Here is a 21,278-nt window from a genome sequence, read left to right as displayed (position 1 = left end):
GTCACATCAAGTGCTAAGAGCAAACCACTCCTTTTTCCTGAGGGCAGTGCCTGAAATGCCAAGGCTTTTTATGCATCTTCCATTTCTCTCCCTCCCTCCTAAAGGGGATGTCTTGGAGTTTGCTCCCTCTCTGTAGTCTGCAGAGTCATGCCAAATGCCCCAAGAGTCACCTTTCCCTTTTCCCCAGGGTAGTGCCCTTGATTCTGAGTCATGGGTTGCAAGCTCCATCTCTCTTCCTCTCTCCTGAAGGAACAGTCTCAGGGTTGTGCACCTTCACCAAATTTTGCAGAGTTTAACTTGCTGCAGGCTTCCGTACTGCCTGCTTAGATCTGTGTGCCAGCTGTCAGGGCACACGTGCCAGGTGCCATGAGTTTCCACCCCTTTTCTTTGTTCTCACCTTTCTCTAAATGATTCGGCCATGCTAATTTCCTCAGAGTTCTAGGTGCAGTAAGAGAAAAGTAGACCTCCAGAAGGAGTCCACATGGGAAGTGACCCCAAGCTTGGGAAAGCCAAACCTTCACGTTGCATTTTCCTTCCCCTGAGGGAGAAGTTGTGGTCTAGAGGGATCTCTCTGGGTGCTGAGTTTTGATGACCTGGGAAAGTGGTGATGCAGTCAAAGTGAAACAGTTTCTCCTAGCATTTTCAGTGTGTCTGATCTTGGGTTTTGTGGCCCATGGGGGTGCTGGAACTTTTTTACTATATTCAGGAGTTCTTAAAAAGTATTTTCATCCCTGAATCGTTGTCAAATCAATGTTTTTGTGCAGTGAAGACTGGAATCTCCTATTCTGCCATGTGGCTGACAGCATTCCTTTTGGATATAGTTAACAATCCAGCTAACAAATCAAGTTAATAATCCCTGCCTCTTAATTAGAAAATTTAGACCAATTACATTTAATTTAATTATCAAAGATTTGGATTTAAATCCACCATTTTTCCATTTTTTTCTATTTGTCCCATCTCTTGTAACTTTTTCCTTTTATTCTTTCTTTTGGATGATTGTGCCTTTTAAAGAATGATACTGTTTTATAGTCTTGTTCATTGCTTTGTTGTTTTCAAATCATACTTCTACTTTATGTGGATGGGTTTTTATCATTCTATTATATATCATTTAACCTGGTTTTCTATTCTTCTGGTTTTGCCCCTTCCCTATCTTCTTTGGATTGATTAAACTATTTTTTAACTGACTTTTTTCTTGTTATATTTTTTTTCACTCTTCTTCTGGATTTGTTTCAAATTTTAACATATTCTTCATAGCAGAACCAAAACTTACTTAGTTTATAGTACCTTCCAAAAAAGTACAAAAGCCTTAAAGACCCTTAACTCTTATGACCTGATTTTATCTTTCAAGGTTTTGTTTTCTAGTATTCTAGTATTTTTTTTTAATTTTTCACTTATTATTAAGATTGTTTCAGAATGTCAGTGTCTGTTTAGATTTACCCACAGTTTTATCCATTTCTTTGCTTACGATTTCGTCTTGCCTCTTAGTCTTTTGTTATGTATTTTTCCGTCTTCCTATATTTATTGTTCCACTGAAATCTGAGGATTCATTACTTTGATCAGTTCTGGAAATTTTTTTCTGCCAGAACACCTTTGAAAAAGTACCTGTTGCTCCATTTGCTTCTCTTGAACTCCCATTTAGTATGTTTTGGGTTATCTCATTTATTTCTCCACCTCTCTCTTACTTTTTTTTCTATTTTTAAATATGTTCTTCATTCTGAGTAATTTTTTTTTTTTTTTTGCGGTACACAGGCCCCTCACTGTTGTGGCCTCTCCCGCTGCAGAGCACAGGCTCTGGACGCACAAGCTCAGCAGCCATGGCTCACAGGCCTAGCCGCTCAGTGGCATGTGGGATCTTCCCAGACCGGGGCATGAACCCACGTCCTCTGCATTGGCAGGCGGACTCTCAACCACTGTGCCACCAGGGGAAGCCCATTCTGAATAATTTCTTCAATTATTTATTGCATTTAATTGTTCTGGCTCCAGCAGGGCCTAATCTGATGTTCAATCTGTCCACTGAGTTTTTAATTTCACTACATTTTTTACTGCCTTCATTAATTGTAATTTAAGTAGGTAATTTTTCAAATATACTTTCTCTTTTATTGTGATATAAATTTCCTTTCCTGTGTTTTCATACCACTTTTATGTCTTCATGTGTTCTAAGGATACTTCATATCATTTTTTGCTATTTTAGGTCACTGGAGCTCCATTATCTGAATTTCTTGATGGTCTGATTTGGCAGTTTGTTGACCCCACTGTTGTTTCTTAGTTCATCCTCTGCTTCATAATTCTGGCTGATAAGACATGTTTGTCAGTCCTTTATCAGTAGATGTAGCCCCTTTGGCTTAGGTTGTGTGTGTTTTTCTGTAAAGTTACTATGTTTGCTTTTGCCTAATGTTCCATGGTTGTTCTCAATCAAAGCCAAATTTTTATGTTAATTTCTGACTTGGGGATCTTGTACCACACAGAAAGTACAACAAAACCCCACACCCACTTTGAAAGCAAACCATCATGTAGGAATTCACTGAGGAGTTTTGCTTTCCCCCATCCCTCCACTCCATCACCCCCTCCTGCTGCCCCTCTCTACCCTATTGAGAGTCTTTCTTGTTATTTCCCTTTTGTAATTGAATTTCTTTTCCTGTTCCACTGTTTTACTTAGAGTCTTTCTTGGTTGTTTATTTTGTTTGTTTTTAACAGCTTTAAGCCTTTTTTCCTTAGCTCTTTTGTTTGTTAAATTATAACACTCTGGAATACTCAGATTGACATGAAATGAAATAGGGACTCAGCTAATATTAGGTTTGTAATTTTCATTTTTAGCAACTTTCTCTCTTTCTTTCTGTCTTTCCCTGTCTTCCTTTTTTCCTTTCTACTTTTTTCTTCCTCTCTTATTGTTGAAATATAGGTACACAATATCTGCTGTGTTATGTTCAGTTAGGTGATTTTTAGCAGGGTGATTTTTCAGACTATCTAGTGCACCAAATGGTTGGAAATGTGAAATCTTTTTCTGTATTTTTAAATGCCATTTCTCTCCTCTCACTCCTATCTTATCTGCTTGCTTTTTTTCAATTAGAAATATACTACTTTAAAGAACTTTAATATGACAGTTTAAATCTCTAATAGTTTCAAAACCTAAATTATAATTTATCTTTAATCTTTCTTCTAAAAATTCTGGTTTTCTAATACAGGTTTCATTTCTTGTGGAGCAACTACCATTTCAGTGACATTGCTGAGTGAAGAGTCGATTCTTTTTTCTTTTGCTTCAGGACTGAAGTAGACTACATTGCAAAGTTAAATTTTTCTTTATTCTAAAGTTCTGGGATTCATTATTCTTCTTAGCAGTGGATTCCAACTTTCATAGAATTCAAACTATTATATAACCCTTTACTTTCTTCCTCTTCCCTTTGGCGCTGCTTTGAAACTGAGCTTTATCTCATAGTTCTCTGCCTGTTTTACTGATATGAGTGAGTGTATATCATCCATGCTGATGTTCCTACCACGAGAGGGACAACTTTGTGTTTTTGTTTTAAACTTTTTTGACAGTTCTTCATTGGGACATTTTCCTGTAAGATCTGGACACCCTACCTCTCATTTGCTCACTGAGCACTGAGATCACTAGTCTTTTCTATGCAAATTCACAATTCTTTCCATTTCATCCAAGATACTGTAAGCCTCTCCTTTTTTGTTTTTTGGGGTTTTTTTTTTTTGCTTTTTAATTCCAGCCCCATTTGATGACTATAGTCATTTTCCAAAGAGATTCCCCAAATATAGGTGTTAACCAAAGGTTTCCAACAGACTCCATCTTAAAAGTGTATTGTCCATAACACCTAGTACATAATGAATTCTCCCCTCATGGATACTGGAGCTCCAATTCAACTCTGGTTGTGTATAATGTATGCCATTTTTTGCCTATCCTAGGACTCCCGTTGCTTACTGGACTAATGTAGAGCACATATTAAGCCTTTCTAGTTGCCTTTTTCAGTACCTAATGTGGCATGATCTGTTGAGCAGGTTATGGTATTTAAAGTAAGCTGTTCAGCTTCTCCACGCAGAAGTTTATATAGTTTATAAACTGCTTATTGTTGAAGTGGTAATGATTTCTTGTTCTAGTCTTGTAATCAATAACCAATAATTATAGAACATATTCCTTTCATATATGCTTAATAAGTCTATAAAATTTGGGGATGGGTGGGTGAAGGGAGGAGTAGCTTGGGCCAGGCAATCTGATGTTTATTCAGTTGTATTAATTCTTTGTGATTAAGGTGATTCAGGTGATTAATCTATGAAGAATTTCTATAATTATGATTTGTTCATATGTCATCCAAATTTGTCCAAAAATTTTTACTTTACAATCTTTAATCTTTACCCAACTCAGAGAATTCTTCAGTTTCACACTTTCTTTGGTACAAATAATTAACCCCATGTCAACCATCAACATACTCATTATTTTAAAAAAAAATTTAGTCAATGATTCAAATAATTTCTTGCCTTCTTTCCATTTTTATCAAATAAGAGATTTATCCTCATTCTCCTTCTTAGAAAGAAAACAGGAAAGAAGAATCTGATTTACATGATAATTTTTGTTCTTGTCAGGTTTTGCGAGGTATAGTTTCATTGTTTTTTTTTTTTCTTTCTTTTTCCTGCATAGGGTGTCAGAAAGCCAAGTGATTATGATCATGTCTCCTGATACTTTTATTTGTAGTCTTGCATTTAAATATAGTTAATTGGATACCAGATTTGTAGCTAATTAATTCATAAACACTTCCTTAACCAACATTGTAAATAGCAGCAAATTTGACAGAATTTATTAGAAGTACAAGAAAACCATTTAGACTGTAAAAATATAGTAATTCAGTAATAGAATGAGTTGAATGCAGTATATTGAAAAACACTTTTACAATTATTTATAGAAATTTTCATCAGAGGGATGTAATTTGTAAGGTATCTGGAGAAGTCAGTAGATTGAGATGCACCATTAGTGGTTATAGATGAGCACGATTTCATTTACCCCTGCTTCTGACTACATGAGAGGTGCAGGTGAGCATAGGAGAACTGAGCAGAACTAACTAGCTTGTAGAGGGTGTGAACTCATGACCATACCTCATGCTTTACCAGGTAAGGCTTACCAGCCACTGAAAAGTATAAGCCTCTTATTACTTTTCGGAGTCAAGCCAGAATAAGTACTACAAGTAAAAAGGTAATTAATTATAGGTCAGAATTATGCCTTAATTATTTTGTAAATTTGATTTTTGAAACAGAGCTAGAAGTTCTAACATGTGCTGTATGCCATCTTTAAACCTAATTTTTCTTTATGTAAAGAGTGGAGCAGATGTCTCAGGATATGCTTCTTAAAGATTCTTAAAGTACATTTCTTTAAGAACATTTAATTGTTAGAGTACCCTTCTGAAAGTACATTTAATTTCAAAGAGCTGTCTTGTTTTGCTCTTATGCCCATCCATATATTATTCAAAACCAAAGGGACCAAAAAGTTTGGTTATATATTGAAATATTTTCTTTGTGTTGTATGTGGAAGTACTTTTAGAAATATTTGAAGTTTATAGGTGATATCTTTTCAGTTTTACAGGTGTTATTTATATCCTGTGAATTCAAGAAAAAATAAGGACCTTGAGAATTTGTTTCCCCTGCTTCTAAATACATAAGCATCCTTATTTGTTCTAAAATTACATTTATGTGATAATTTTTTCATGCTTTATTTCTATTTCAGGCTAAAATTCTTATAGAGAGATTTTTTAATCAACAAGTGGAAGTTCTGGGCAGACGTGCAGAGCCATTGCCTGAGATATACTACATTGAAGGTACTCTCCAAATGGTTTGGATTAATCGCTGCTTCCCAGGGTATGGAATGAATATCCTGAAACACCCAAAATGTCCTGAGTGCTGTGGTATGTAATGAACTATGATTTTATGGTTTATATGTATGAAAATTCACTTGTCTTCTTTATGCCTAAGTGAACGTCTATCACTTATTTTTACTATCATTTAGGTTTGAAATAGTGTGTTTGAAAAGACTATGTCAATCTGAAGATTTAAAAAAAAAGGCCAACTTAATTCTGGCCTTGTTTTACTACTAGAGTAAAGAGGGGTTGGGGTGTTAGGCAGTTGTCTGGGAGGAAGCACAAATACTGGTTATGAGACACCTAGAGTTACTTAACAGCCAAAATATATTTCTTTTAGAATCAATTTTTGAAGAGTTTACATTTGTATAGTCTGGATTAGGTAACTTTTTCACTTTTTTTAAAAGTAAATATATGAGTTGCTTTATTACCAGTTGTTCCTTCTGACCGTTGATCCTAGCACTAAAGGATCTGAGCACCTGTCTGGCTTCCCCATCTTTGTGCTCATTATAGGACCATCTATAGAGGCTGTTTAGGATGAGGACGTGGATTTACAGTCTCAGAATTTCCATCTGCAGCTGTGGAGTGAGCCAGTTAACCTTCAGTCTTGAAAGACTTTCTAACATAAATATCACTACATTAGTGCCATTGTTTGAGTCTTCTCTGTTCTTCCCTCTTTTCTACTATCTTATGTTAGATTAAAAACCTTTTCATATGGTAGAACACTAAATATTATTTTTGCTTTGCTTTATTTAACTTGGTTAGATTTTGCTTTACTTTTTCATAATATTGGTTTTGTTTAAGGATATGAAATTTGACAAAATGTACTGAAAATTTATCTCAGGAAATACAATACAAATTTAACAAATAAATCACTTACAAATGCCAACCTTGTGACTGTTTTGATAATCTGTGATTACGCATATCACGCTAGAGCACAGAAAATGATGAAGAAAAGCCTGGCAATGCCAAACAGTGAAACCAAAACTTAGTAGTTTAGCTGTCTATTAAATGCATTTATATTGCCTGTCAATAAAGCATTAAGACAAACTTAAAAATTTAAATAGTTGCATCTCATTAATTCTAAGAATTTTGAAATAAACATAGCTCTTTCAGTTGAAATGATAGGTTTCATCATAATGAAATTATTATGAATAATAATTTCATCATTGGAGTTTTTTTGCATGTATAAAAGTTCAGATAAACCCAATTTTCAGGTACTCTAATTTTACCATGTAATTATAACATTCAGCATTATTGTATGCTGTACTATTTGATCAAGTTCATTAAGCAACTCTTTTACTCCTGACAACAAACACCATGGGAAGTATATAATGAAACTGTTGTATAAATCTCCAAAATATTTTCTACCCCTAAAATACTGCTTTGCTCTCCTAAATATATGTCTTGGCCCACAGAGCTTAGAGATACAGGAGATGCATCCAGGAAACAATTAGAGAACAAGAGACCACCAAACTACAGGGAAGAGAACGGAAAGGAGATTATATAAAGCAAACTAAGTTAGAGATAGGATGAATCTCTATATAGGATTAATATAATTGAAAAAAAGGCTTTCTGAGTGATTTGAGACTTGAGGTAAGACTTTGAAGATACAGGCTTAGCAAGTACCACCCAAGCAAGGGCATGACTGAGTGTCAGATTTCTGGGGGAATTTTGCTTGACTGGGACTAGAGGATTAGTATCAGAAGAGCTGTGGGGAATGACAGGCTTTGAAAGCAGAGTGGGAGAGTTCAAATTTAATGTGGCAATAAGAGTCATATCTTTGCATAGAGGAGAGAAATAACATTTATTTTTTGAATTTTATGGGATCATTATCATTGCTCAGTACACTTATCAAGTAATGATTTGCTGTATCTCATTTTGTGTTGTTCTATGGTAAATAAATATTTTAATTTAGAATTACCTTTATGCTATTATCATCTCTGTTCGATTACTTAAGCGAGACTGAGCTCCTTTTTTGCACAGAACTCATTAAATATAATGTGACCTTCAGGTCCCCATCATATACAGTCATTTTTACAGAATTTTTACAGTGATTAATACAGTCTATATTACAGAAGGCTATTACTCTAAAAATTTTAAAGAGCACATACTATCCAAAAAACATTTATATCATTCTCCAAATTGGTAGGCACTATAAAATATAACAATAGTTATAAGACAAAATTAACATATTAAATGAACTTATCCATTCAAGTGTGAAATGGAATACTAGATAGAAGCACATAAAACATATGAGATACTTTGTAAAGTGACTTAACTTCCAAAATGAAGACACACCAAGTTTATGTTCAGCAAAGATTGAATAAGCATGTCTATTATGTGAGGGAAGTTTATTTACTTTCTCAGCAGTTGGTAAAGTAAACGGTGATGTTTTCTTGTTTTTTGGATATCTTTACTCATTTAATCTTTATGTCTAGATCACAGATAAAGATCGTTTGCTTATAAACCTAGAGACTTAACATTTCTACCTGTATTATTTTTCTCATTTCTAGTTAATTTAGCATTTTAAATTGATTTTCACTGAAAGTACTTCTTTACACATTATCATTGCTTACTATATGCATCATTTTGTCAATCATTTTGATACTGAATAATGAAAAAGTTCTAATTTGTGAATTATAGATGCCTCATAATTTCATAAATTATATCATAAAGATACTACAACCAAAGACCAGCTAGAATATTATATTGTTTCTGATAGAATTTTTTAAAACACAGATTCTAAAATATGTTTTACTGTGTAGTTTCTGTAGTTTCTATTATTTCTGTAAGACTATGTATTTTGCTTTCCTTTTTATTTTATTCCTATTTAAGCTCATCAAATAACATTCTTTTTTTGACATAATATCCCACTCCTCCTTCTTCTTCCTCTTTAAACTATGGCACTGTCTCAAAGTTACCTGAAGACCTTCTCAAAAATATATCCAAGGTGTGGGAGCCACACATTTACGTTTATAAGCATCCTAGGTGATTTGATGGACATGAAAGTTTGAGTCTCTTGAGTATTGGTGTTGATAAAGTGATACCTAGATAGGACGCCTTTCCTCCTAATGAGGCAGCAGACTGTTTTTCATTGACTGTTATGGATGAATGTATAGCTCACTAATAGTTTATGCAGCACTGTTGTTTTCTGTTGCTTTCTTTATAAGTAAGGTTTTCTGTTGCACATCCAAAGCTTTGGGGAGTCCCAGGAAACTTAAGCAAGGAGCTCTTTCATGGTGATATAGTGTCTGTGTTAGTAGTTAGAAATAATTAGGTTACAGGTTAAACATCTTGAGATAATTTTATTAATAAAGTGTACTTCTGTAATTTAATTTTACAGTGAAAATGAATTGTTCAGTAGATACAGTTGTTTTTAATAAGGTATTTTAGACTCTAAAAATTTATCCTGCTCAGACATGCAACCATGAACTCTTGTTTTAGTTTTACATCTAAGGACCAAAAACATGTCCTGTCAACAAAGCAGACTTTAAGGCAAGAAGTCTTACTAGTTACACAGAGAGGCATTAAGTAATGATGAAAGGATAAGTCTAACAAGAAAAGGTGAAAATAAAATATTTCTAAATCTGTGAGGATTTAACATAGGTCTGAAATACATAAAACAAAAATTGTCAGGTAATACTGGCATATAAAGCCATATAGAAAAAATTAAGATTGGACCCAGCTAAAAATTCACTTCCAGATGTATTACAGACATATATACATAAAGAACTGTAAATGTTTTAGAATATAACAAGAAAATATCGTGTCTTCAGTATCAGAAAAAGATTTCCAGAAAAGCACACAAAAATCACTAACTTTAATAAAAAACGTTTTTGTCTACATAAAAATTGAGTGCTTATGTTTATCAAAAGACACTGCAAAGAGAGAAAAGATAATCTACAGAATGGGAAAATTATTTATAATGGATATAACCAACAAAAGACTAGGATATATAAAGAACCCATAGAAAACATTTTTTAAAAAGACAAAACAATTTTGAAAAATGGGAAAAGATTTTAACAAGTGATTCACAAAAGAGTAATTCCAAATGGTCAATGGATCCATGAAAATATGTTCAACCTTTTTGTAATCAGGGAAATGTAAATTAAAAACAAAATGAGCTCCTACTACGCAACTATCAGGTGGGCAAAAAATAAATAGTCTCAATACACTAGGTGTTCAAAAAAATGTGGAGTCCCGGAGCAGCATACACTGCCTGAGTGAGTATAAATCTTGCCCCTTGGGCAGCAGTTTGGCATTATTGTAAACATGACGATGCACATACTCTATGATCTAGCATTTGACTCTCAGGGAAATTTCCTCTCAGCATATTTTCTCATAGTCCCAAACTAGAGACAACCCAAATGTCTATTCATAGTAAAATGTACAAATAAACAGTGATGTATTCATACAATGGAACGGCTATAATTGGTGAATGGGAATTACAACCACATGAATATATTTTATAAATATAACTTGTGGAAAAGAAGCTAAGGACAATGGAATCCATGTAATTTAGGCATAGCTAAACTCTGTTTTATAGAGATTTATTTGTGAATGCTAAAAGCTAAAACTATAGTGTAATCCAAGGAAATTATCACCATGACACAGAAGAAGACTAGTGCTGATTTGTGGAGGGGAAGGAGTGTGAGTGGGTGGGACATAGGCAGAGTGTTAAGGGGTGGCAGATTTCTATGTTATGGCCTCAATTGTTTCTAGACAGGTTTTCTATGCAAACATTCATTATATTGTACATTTATGTCTTATTTTTTCCATGTGTTAGATTTCATAATAAAAAGGTAAAAAATTAAAATTTTCCCTTAAAGCTTGAACACCATTGTTAACAACACTAAAGGCATGCTAAGGAAAAATAAGAAGTGCTTTCTTTCTCTAATACTTCAAATTTATAATTTGTGTATAGTATCACCTGATTTTTGTCTTCATAAATTTATAATTTTAACAGAGCTATCAATAAATGGTTCAGTAGGAATAATGAAATTATAATTTTTTTTCTGTTAACCATTAAGTTGTAAATATCATTCCATATTACTCTACTGTATTCTTATTACTTATATTTGTTAAAAATGGCCAACTAATTGTAGGAATTATGTTTAAACATTTTGTTTATGTTGGAATTTAGATTATTTCCTATTTTTATTATTATAGTAAATGTTATTTACAAGAATACTTAACCAGCTTTTATTTTTTGAGTATTTCCTTGTATAAATTTACAGAAATGTGAGTACTAATCTTAAATAATGGGCATTTTGAGTTTTCACATTTTTGGTGTGTTATTTTAACAGTGCAAAACGTTCACAGTATCTTAACCTCTCTCACAATGTATGTGTAACTACAGACTTTTTTTTTTTTTGCGGTAAGTGGGCCTCTCACTGTTGTGGCCTCTCCCGTTGTGGAGCACAGGCTCCGGAGGCGCAGGCTCAGCGGCCATGGCTCACGGGCCCAGCTGCACCGCGGCACGTGGGATCCTCCCGGACCGGGGCACGAACCCATGTCCCCTGCATTGGCAGGCGGACTCTCAACCACTGCGCCACCAGGGAAACCCTACAGACATTTTTGAATGTCCTCTAATTGATTCTGAGCATGACTTTTCAAAAATTAAAAAGCAAAATTTTATAGCGGTGTAAAGACTGTATCTCTCACCCTGCTGTGTTCTGCTTAGACTGACATCTTTATCTGGGAGATTTCACAGGTCTGCCTGCCACACAGAGCTTGTTAACTGGACAACCATCCATAGCACTTTATAACTGCTCATTCCCTTCTCTCTCCCCCACTGCCTTCCTACAGTTAAATTCTTGTTTAGATCTTTCACCCAAATTCACCTGCTTGTCTTCATCCCCACTGTAGTCATCTTAATTTGGATTCCATTTTCTTGTGCCTGGAATGATTAGTCTTTTCCTAACTGGTATCCCTTTACTTTTTCTCCTTTTCAGTCCATAGCTCACATTGCTTCCGATTATACTTGTAAATTCCAAGTGTAATCACCTCATTATTTTAAAACCTACAATAATAAAACCCTGGCTTCATAGGATAACTTATTATACCCTTTGTAAGCCAAATCTTCCTTATCTTGAGCAACTAACCCTTTATTGTAACAGTGATGTCATTTTTTATATTTTATTCCTCCAGGAAATGCATTAGAATTCAGCAATACATAGCATGCTTACTAAGTGTCTGGCACTGGGGATACATTGATGAGAGACATGAACAAGTTGCTTCTCTGGTGTTTATGTTTTGTCGGGTCAAGCAGCTTATAAACAAACAGGTGAATAAAGTCATTGCATATGATGATAGGCACAATAACAAGCATTAAACAAGGTGATATGATGCACCCTAGTGTACCTGGCAGGATTTAAACAGTAAACAGGAGGTCTGCTCACTAGTATTTTGAATAGGATTGAATGAAAGTGCCACTGTCAGAGGTCTGGGTAGGGATAAGGGATGTTGAGGCCCTGGGACTACAGCATCTTGAAGCAGCTACCATCCATAGGCTTGAAGAATGATGAGGGAAGAATGGGACAGTGGCCTGTGAGAGCTGGGGAAACAGGGCTGCCTGACACCAGCTGAGCTGTAGGCGCACAGTGAGGCAGCCACTCCGTAAAACTGGCAGGAGGCAAGAGGAAAATAAATGTCCTGTCCTGCTGTCCTCTCATGGAGCCTTCCTGTGGCCAGACCCAAAGGAAGGGAACCTGGGTGATGGAGTCCATAGAGGCTAGCTCCAAGAGAGGGAGCAGGGCAGAGAAGGGTGGGTGATGGACCAGGTTTGGGGTTCAATTGGAGACTACCATGGAGAGTGTCTAGGGTGAAACTAGGGGATCCATCAATTGGATTGTCAAGGATGACTTCACTCAGAAAGTGACTCCTGGGACTTCCCTGGTGGTCCAGTGGCTAAGGCCCCATGCTCCCAATGCAGGGGGCCTGGGTTCGATCCCTGGCCAGGGAACTAGATCCCTCATGCCACGACTAGGATTTCACATGCTGCAGCTGCAGATCCTGCATGCCACAACTAAAAGATCCCTCATGCCGCAACTATAGATCCTGCATGCTGCAACTAAAAGATCCCACATGCCGCAATTAGGACCCGGCTCAGCCAAATATAAATGAATAAATAAATAAATAAATTTGTTTTAAAAAGTGACTCTTGAGTTGAGCCCTGCATGATAAGTGGGAGAAGATTATACAGAGATTTGTGTACCGAGTTTTCCTAGCAGAGAGAAAACACATACAAAGGCATGACTAAGGATGACATGCTTCAGAGCTGATTACTGGCCACAGCAATAGAAAGTAGATTTAGTATATTTAAGGCACAATCAAGAAAAAGTGTTTATGGAATGTAAAAGCAGGAGGAAAGGGAAGAATAAAGAGTGGTTCTTATGTTTAAACATGAGTAGGTGGTATATACTGAAATCCCAGTTGAATTGTTTTATATTATGTGAAGTTGTAGTCTGATTTTATTTCATGTAGAATGCCCAGTTTCTCAGTATGATTTATTGAGAATTTCATCCTTTATCCAGTGCTACACTTAAGTATCTCTAAAGGCAGATATGTTTCTGAATACTCTTGTTCCACTGATACGTTTGTCTATCCCCAGCAATCGCGCTACTGGGCATATACCCTGAGAAAATCATAATTCAAAAAGTCACATGCACCCCAATGTTCATTGCAGCACTATTTACAATAGCCAGGTCATGGAAGCAACCTGAATGCCCATCAACAGATGAATGGATAAAGATGATGTGGTACATATATACAATGGAATATTACTCAGACATAACAGGAAATTAAATTGGGTCATTTGTAGAGATGTGGATGGACCTAGACTCTGTCATACAGAGTGAAGTAAGTCAGAAAGAGAAAAACAAATATCGTATATTAATGCATATATGTGGAATCTAGAAAAATGGTACAGATGAACCTATTTGCAGGGCAGGAATAGAAACATAGGTGTAGAGAACAGACGTGTGGACATGGGGGAAAGGAGAGGGTGGGATGAATTGGGAGATTAGGTTTGACATAAATACGCTACCATGTATAAAATACATGGCTAGTGGGAACCAGCTGTATAGTACAGGGAGTGCAGCTCAGTGCTCTGTGATGACCTAGGTGGGTGAGATGGAGGGTGGTGGGAGGGAGGTCCAAGAGGGAGGGGATACATGTATACATATAGCTGATTCACTTCATTGTACTAACAATGAAGTAGAACAATGTACTACTACATTAGTTAGTACTACAAGTACTAACAATGTTAGTAGAAACTAACACAACAGTGTAAAACAGTTATACTCCAATTAATAAAAAACAGTTATAACTTTTAATGAGTCTCAGTCTCTGATAAGGCATGTCCTTTTGTATTGGGTTGGCCAGAAAGTTCATTCGGGCTTGTCTGTAACATCTTACAGAAAAACCCAAGCGAACTTTTTTGGCAAACCCAATGTTATGAGATCCATTGCCTCTCCATTCAAACTTTTGGATCAGCTTGTCAAGTTCTATAAAAATGGCTGTTGGATTATGATCGCCACTTCACTGAATCTACAATGCTACTTGGGAGAATTGTCATCCTACCAGTATTGAGTCTTTCAATTCATGAACATGATGTGTGTGTGTGTGTGTGTGTGTGTGCACGCACGTGCACGCACATGTGCTTCTTCATTAAAATATATCCCATTGTCTTCATTTAAATGTATCCCAATTATAATTGTTCTTATAGAGGTCTTACAAATATTTTACTTAGATTTGTATCTAGGTAATTGATTGTTTTAAACGTCTTATTTTGATATAATGTTGGACTCCAGGAAAGTAGTACAAAGTATTCCTCTTTAACTTTCACCAAACTTATTGCTATAGGCTGAATATTTGTACCCCCCGTAAATTCATATGCCAAAACCTAATCCCCAGTGTGGTGGTATTTGGTGGTGGGGACTTTGTGAGTTGATTTTTGTATATAATGTATGATAAGGCTCCAACTTTATTCATTTGCATGTGGATATTCAGTTTTCTAGCACCATTTGTTGAGATGACTATCCTTTACCCATGGAATGGTCTTAGCCTCCATGTTGGACATCAGTTGACCGTGTACACGAGGGTTTGTTTCTGGGACCTCTCTTCTGTTCCATTGGTATGTATGTCTGTGTTTATGCTAATATCACACGGTTTTGATTACTGTAGCTTTGTAATCAGTTTTGAAATCAAAGTGTGATTGCTCCAAATCTTTCTTTTTCAAGATTTTTCTGGTTATTCGTGGATCCTGGAGTTCCATGTGGATTTTAGGATGAGGTTTTCTATTTCTGAAAAGAAAAAAATACATTTGGGATCTTGATAGGGATTGCATTGAATTTGTAGATTGCTTTAGGTAGTATTTTTATCTTAATATTAAGTCTTCCATGAACACAGGATGTCTTTCCAAATTTACATTTCCTTTAATTTCTGTCAGCAATGTTTTGTAGTTTTCAGTGAATAGATCTTCTGCCTCCTTGGTTAAAGTTATTGCTAAACATTTTATTTGTTATGCTATAGCAAATGAATTGTTTTATTCTTTTCCATGTTGGATTATTCATTGCTAATTTATAGATATACAACTATTTTAGCATATTGGTTTCAGATGGTGTGATTTTGCAGAATTTGTTTATTAGATTTAGTAGGGTTTTTAGAGTGTTGAGGATTTTATGCATATAAGATCATGACATCTTTGAACAGAAATAATTTTATTCTTCTTTTTCAATTGTATTCATTTATTTTTCTTACCAAATTACGCTGTCAAGAACTTCTGATAATGTTGAATGTAAGTGGCAAATGTGGACATTCGTATTGTTCTTATCTTAAGGAGGAAACTTTCAGTCTTTCATCGTTGAATATGATGTTAGCTGTGAGTTCTTTGTATATGGCCTTTAACATGTTTAGAGAGTTTTCTTCCATACGTAGTTGATTATTGTTATTATAAAAGGGTATTGACATTGAAAAAATGTTTTTTCTATGTAAATTGAGGTGAGCATATGTTTTTTCCCCCACATTTCATTCTGTTAATGTGGTATATTTTATTGATCAAGGTTTTGTATGTTGAATCATCCTTGCATTCTGGGAGTAAAACCCACTCGGTCACAGTTTACAATCCTCTAAATATGTTGCTAAATTTGATGTTCTTATATTTTGTTGAGGATTTTTGTATTAGTATTCATAAGGGATATTGGCCTAATTTTCTTGTAGTGTCTCATCTGTCTGGCTTTATAGGATGAGTTAGGAAGTGTCTACTCCTCTGACTTTTTGGATGAGTTTGAAAAAAGAATTTGTGTTACTTCTTTAAATTTTAGTAGAATTCACAAGTGAAGCCATCTGGTTCTGGGTTTTCTCTATGAGGAGGTTTTTGATTACTGCTTTAATGTTTTACTAGTTTCACATTTATTCAGATTTTCTATTTCTTTATGTGTCATTTTGGTAGATTATGTGTTTCTAGAAATGTGTCCAGCAACTATACTCCCCCCAAAAAAAGAAAATCAAAGAAAAAATAAAAATCCTAACCCCCCAAAAAAGAAAGAAATGTGTCCATTTCATTTAGGTTATACAACTTACTGGTGTACAGTTATTCATAGTATAGTTTTATATTGCTATTAGTGTAAAATCAGTAGTCATGTCTCCGCTTTCACTAATATTGTTATTTTAGTATTTTAAGTCTTTTCTCTTTTATTCATTGCCAATGTAGCTAAAGTGGTTAATTTTCTTGATGTTTTCAACTAACCAGCTTTTGGTTTTGTTGATATTCTCTATTACTTTCCTATATACATACATATATATATATATTTTTTTTTTACCTCAATTTTAATCTTTATTATTTCCATCATTCTGTTGGCTTTGTGGTCAGTTTGTCCCACTTTTCCTACTTCCTTAAGTGGAGTCAGTTTAATAATTTGAGATCTCCATTTTTTGATCTAAGTATTTAGAGTTAGCACTTCTTTTGCTGCATCCCATAAGCTTTAGCATATTGTGTTATCATTTTCATTTGTCTCAAGTATCTGTTTCCCTTGTGTTTATCAATTGATTCATTAATTGTTTAATAGTATATTATTTGATTTCCAAATATTTGTGTACTTTCCAGTATTCCTTAATGTACTGGTTTCTAGCTTTATTATATTGTAATCATAAAAGACACTTTGTATTATTTCAATTTTTTTAAAGTTTATTGAGACTTTTTTTGTTACATAACATATGATCTGTCCTGAAGAATGTTCCCTGTGCACTTGATAAAAATGTGTATTTAGCTATTCTTGTGGAGGCTTCTCTGTATGTCTCTTAGGTCTAATAGGTTTATAGTGTTGTTTAAGCTCTCTATTTCCTTATTAATTTTTTTGTATGGTTATTATTAAAGGTGGGTTACTGAAGTCACTAATATTTTATAGCTCTCTATTTCCCTTCAGTTCTTTCAATGTTTGCTTTATATATTTTGAGACTCTGTTTCTAGGTGAGGTGCATATATGTTTATAATTGTTATCTCTTCTTGATGAACTGAATTGTCCATCATTAATATGTAATGTTCTCATAACAATTTTTGTCCAGAAGTTAATTTTGTCTGACAGTAGTATGGCCACCCCAGCTTTCTTTTGATTAATCTTTCGATTAATCCTTGCATGTAAGATCTTTTTCTTTTCTTTCACTTTCAGCCTATTTGTGTTTTAGAACTAAATGGGTCTCTTATAGTTAACAGTTGCATCATGTTTTTTTTTCTCTTAATCCATTCTGCCAATATCTGTCTTTTGATTGGAGATGTTAATCCACTAACATTTAAAGTTATTACTTATAAGGAAGGACTTCTGTCATTTTTCTATCTGTTTTCTATATTTCTCACAGCTTTTTTGTTCCTTATTTCCTCCATTCCTGCATTCTTTTCTGTTTAGTTGATTTCTTATAATGACACTTTTTGATTCACTTCTCATTTCCTTTGTATATATAGTAAAGTTCTTTTCTCTGTGGCTACAGTGGCAATGAAATATAACATTCTATTATAACAATCTAATTATAATGGTTATCAACTTAATTGCATTCAGATATAAAAACTCTCCTCCTTTACAACTCTGCATCCCCCTTAAATTATTGATGTTCTAAATTATATCTTTAATATTGTGTACCCAATAACATAATTTATAATTGTTTTTATGCATTTGTTTCTTAAATCCTGTAGAAAAAAAAAATAGTGGTTAGAGCCTGAAACTACCTTAATACTGATATTTATACTCACTATGTGTTACCTTTACTAGAAATCTTTATATGAAGATATAAAGTCAGATGAAGTCTGACTTTGAGTTACTGTCTAGCATCCTTTCATTTGTACCTTGAAGGGACTCCCTTTATCATTTCTTTTAGGACAGATCTAGTGGTAATGAACCCCCTCATCTTTTCTTTATCTTGGAATGGCTTAATTTCTCCAAAATTTTTTGAAAGATATTATTGCTGGATATAAAATTCTCCGTTGACACTTTTTTTTTTCCAGCACTTTAAATGTATCTTCCTACTCACTTCCGGCCTACAAGGTTTCTGTTGAGAAATTAGCTGATTGTCTTATGTAGGGCCTCATGTAAATGATGAATTACTTCTGTCTTGCTGCTTTCAATATTTTTCTATGCCTTTGTCTTCAACAGTTTGCTTGTAATGTGTGTGCTGGTTCAGTTTTTCCTACTTGGAACTTGTATTTTTGGATTTGTCGATTCATGTATTTCATCAAGTTTTTGGTCATTATTTATTTTTCTTTCTCTTCTTCTGGGATTCCCATAATGTACATACTGGTGTCTCACAAGTCCCTTTGACACTAGTTACTTTTCTTCATCCATTTTTCTTTCTGCAAATTAGATTTTGTAATTTCAACTGTCCTATTTTCAAATTCACTGATTTTTTCTTGTGCAGCCTCAAATATGAACCCCTCTAGTTAATTTTATTTACTGTTGTTTCAGCTCCAACATTTCTCTTTCCTTTTTTATGATTTCTGTCTTTTATTGTTATTTTCATTTTCTTCATACACCATTTTCCTTATGTTCTTTGTTCTTTTTACATCTTTAGCTCTTTGAGCATATTTAACATAGTCATTTTAAAGTCTTTTTTTTAATAAGCCTGATGTCTGGGCTTCTTCAAGATTGGTTTCTGTCTTTCTCTTTCTGACTTACTTCACTCTGTATGACAGACTCTAGGTCCATCCACCTCACTACCAATAACTCACTTTCATTTCTTTTTATGGCTGAGCAATATTCCATTGTATATGTCAATTTACTATGTTCCTGTAATGGGCCATGTTTTTCTGAGCTTTTTTAAATTATTATTATTCTTTTAAGTTGAGCATTGGAATAATATAATGTGGTGACTCTGGAAATTATATTCTGCCCCTTCCCCAGAGTTTGCTGCTTTTGTTTGTTTTTTACTGAAGGTTTTAGTAGTCCCTTTGTTTTGAGACTTTTCCAAACTATTTTTGCAAAGTGTAAAACTATTTTACACTCGGTTGTGTGTAGTCACCAAAATCTCTGTCTTTGAACAAATCCTACTTCATTATTATATGCTGCTGGATTTAATTTGCTAATATTTTAAAGATCTGTGTTATTATATTATGTATTTTGTTATAATTTCTTTCTCAGGTTTGGTATTATGAATGTGCCAGCCTTAAGAAAGCAAGTTGGGCAAGTGTTCTCTCTTCCTTTGTATTCTGGGGGGAAAAAAAACCAGTAATTAGCTTTTTTAAAAAAATTAGGATTTACTTAAAATGTCATAGAATTCATCAGTGAAAACATCTGGGCTGGGGCTTTATTTTTTGGAAGGAAACTTTTCCACAGTTGATGTGAATTTGGTCTAATTTTCTCATTTTTTGAAATAATTCTGTGCAGATATGTTTGTCTTTTTATATTCATTTTTAAGGTATTTGGGATGTCTTACAAAATTTCTAGTCCTTTTCTGCTAGTAGATTTACTTATTAATTTGTTTCAGTAATTGGAGAGGGATTCTGTGCCCTCCAGATTTTAGTTCTTTATTTCTTGCAGGATCTTAATTTTTTTCCCCTTTGCTAATTTTTCACTTCACCATGCAGCTGCCAAAGGACACTTTTCCCTTTTTTCTTTTTTTCCTCCTCAAAAGAAATTGTGAATATTTGGAGATTTTCAGGTATCATTTTATATTGAGTTCTGATTTAATATGTTACTTATTAATTTAATTCATGTATATAGTTATTTTATTGGAAACAATGTATATTCTGTAGTTGTTGAGTGTATTAGTTTATAAATATCAATCATGTCCAGGTAGTTAATAATTTAATAATTATAAAGGGAGAAATTGGAAGAAAGAAAGGGGTCACTGGTCCCAAGCAAGTTTGAAATTTAGAAGGGAACATTCCGGTATATTTCTAGTCTTGAGAATAGCCCTCTATAGCTCAGTCCTCTGCCCACTGGGCCCACAGAGGCGCTACGTTCTAGGCCATGGAAGTTCCATTGTCCCCTCCTTCAGGCCTGTGGGTCCGACGTGGTCTGCCACTGCGCCCAGTACTTCTCCATGGGAGCCGTTCCTTTTTTATCCAGGGGTGCTGCGCATTTGCAGATGATTAATTCTACCAGCCCATTTCTTGCTTGTAGAATTTTGGAAATCTAAAAACTGTCTTTAATTTAATCCTGTCTCTGTTCCCTCTAGTCCAAGTTAGCAGTGTTTCTGCTGTAAAACATTCTTAAAAACCTTGCAGTTCTCCTGTGTATGTCATGGGTATTCACATCGTTAGTCAAGAGTGACACCTCTTGTGGAGGCACACAACTTTTCTGCAATTCCATATCTCAATTCCAGGTTTCCTCCAGGATGGTTGAGTGGACCTATGCATCACATACGTAGTCTTGGTAGCAAAAGTTTATCCAGCCATAGCATTACTCTCTAGATCTTGCTTTTTAACAGTGGACTTCCTGATTTTAGCATTCTTTGAAATCTGGACAGGTTTCTAATTACCAGATGATGGTTCCTTTTTGCTTAGCAGTGCCATCATCAATTTATCTCTTTCCTCCTGCATTTTACTATAAGCAGCAAGGCAAAGACAGAGTACACCTTTTATTTTGTTTTCTTTGTTGGGAAGTGTTTTTTGTCTTTTGGGTTTTTTTTTTTTGTGTGTGTGTGTGTGCTAAAAATTCGATTTCTGTAATACATATGGCTATTCAGGTTTTTATTTTGAGGAGGAGTGGGTAATGTTTTGATAATTTGTGGCCGTCAAGATATAAACTTCTCCCTAGACTTAGTGGCACCTCACAAATTTTGACATATTGTATTTTCATTTCCATTCACTTCATAATGTTCATTTCTCTTTGGATTTCTTCTTCAAGCAATTGGTTATTTAGAATTGTGGTGTTTAATTTCCAGATGTTATGGGAATTTTCAGAGATCTTTCTTTTTTTTTTTTTTTTTTTTTTTTTT

General features: G+C 34.5%; 1 protein-coding gene across 1 annotated transcript in view; it reads left to right on the top strand.

Annotated features, from left to right (window-relative positions):
- Positions 1 to 21,278, top strand: part of ZPBP (zona pellucida binding protein) — a 90,092-nt gene that overhangs the window by 59,279 nt on the left and 9,535 nt on the right. The window contains exon 7 of the mRNA XM_029234172.1: positions 5,720 to 5,897. Coding sequence (XP_029090005.1) covers positions 5,720 to 5,897 — 178 coding nt within the window. The remainder of the gene's footprint in view (positions 1 to 5,719; positions 5,898 to 21,278) is intronic.

The sequence above is a fragment of the Monodon monoceros genome, unplaced genomic scaffold (assembly GCF_005190385.1).
Source record: "Monodon monoceros isolate NGI ecotype Baffin Bay Population unplaced genomic scaffold, NGI_Narwhal_1 Super_Scaffold_2, whole genome shotgun sequence".
In the NCBI taxonomy this organism is placed as follows: domain Eukaryota; kingdom Metazoa; phylum Chordata; class Mammalia; order Artiodactyla; family Monodontidae; genus Monodon; species Monodon monoceros.
Note: the sequence above shows the minus strand (reverse complement) of the source record. Positions and strands in the feature narration are given on the sequence as shown.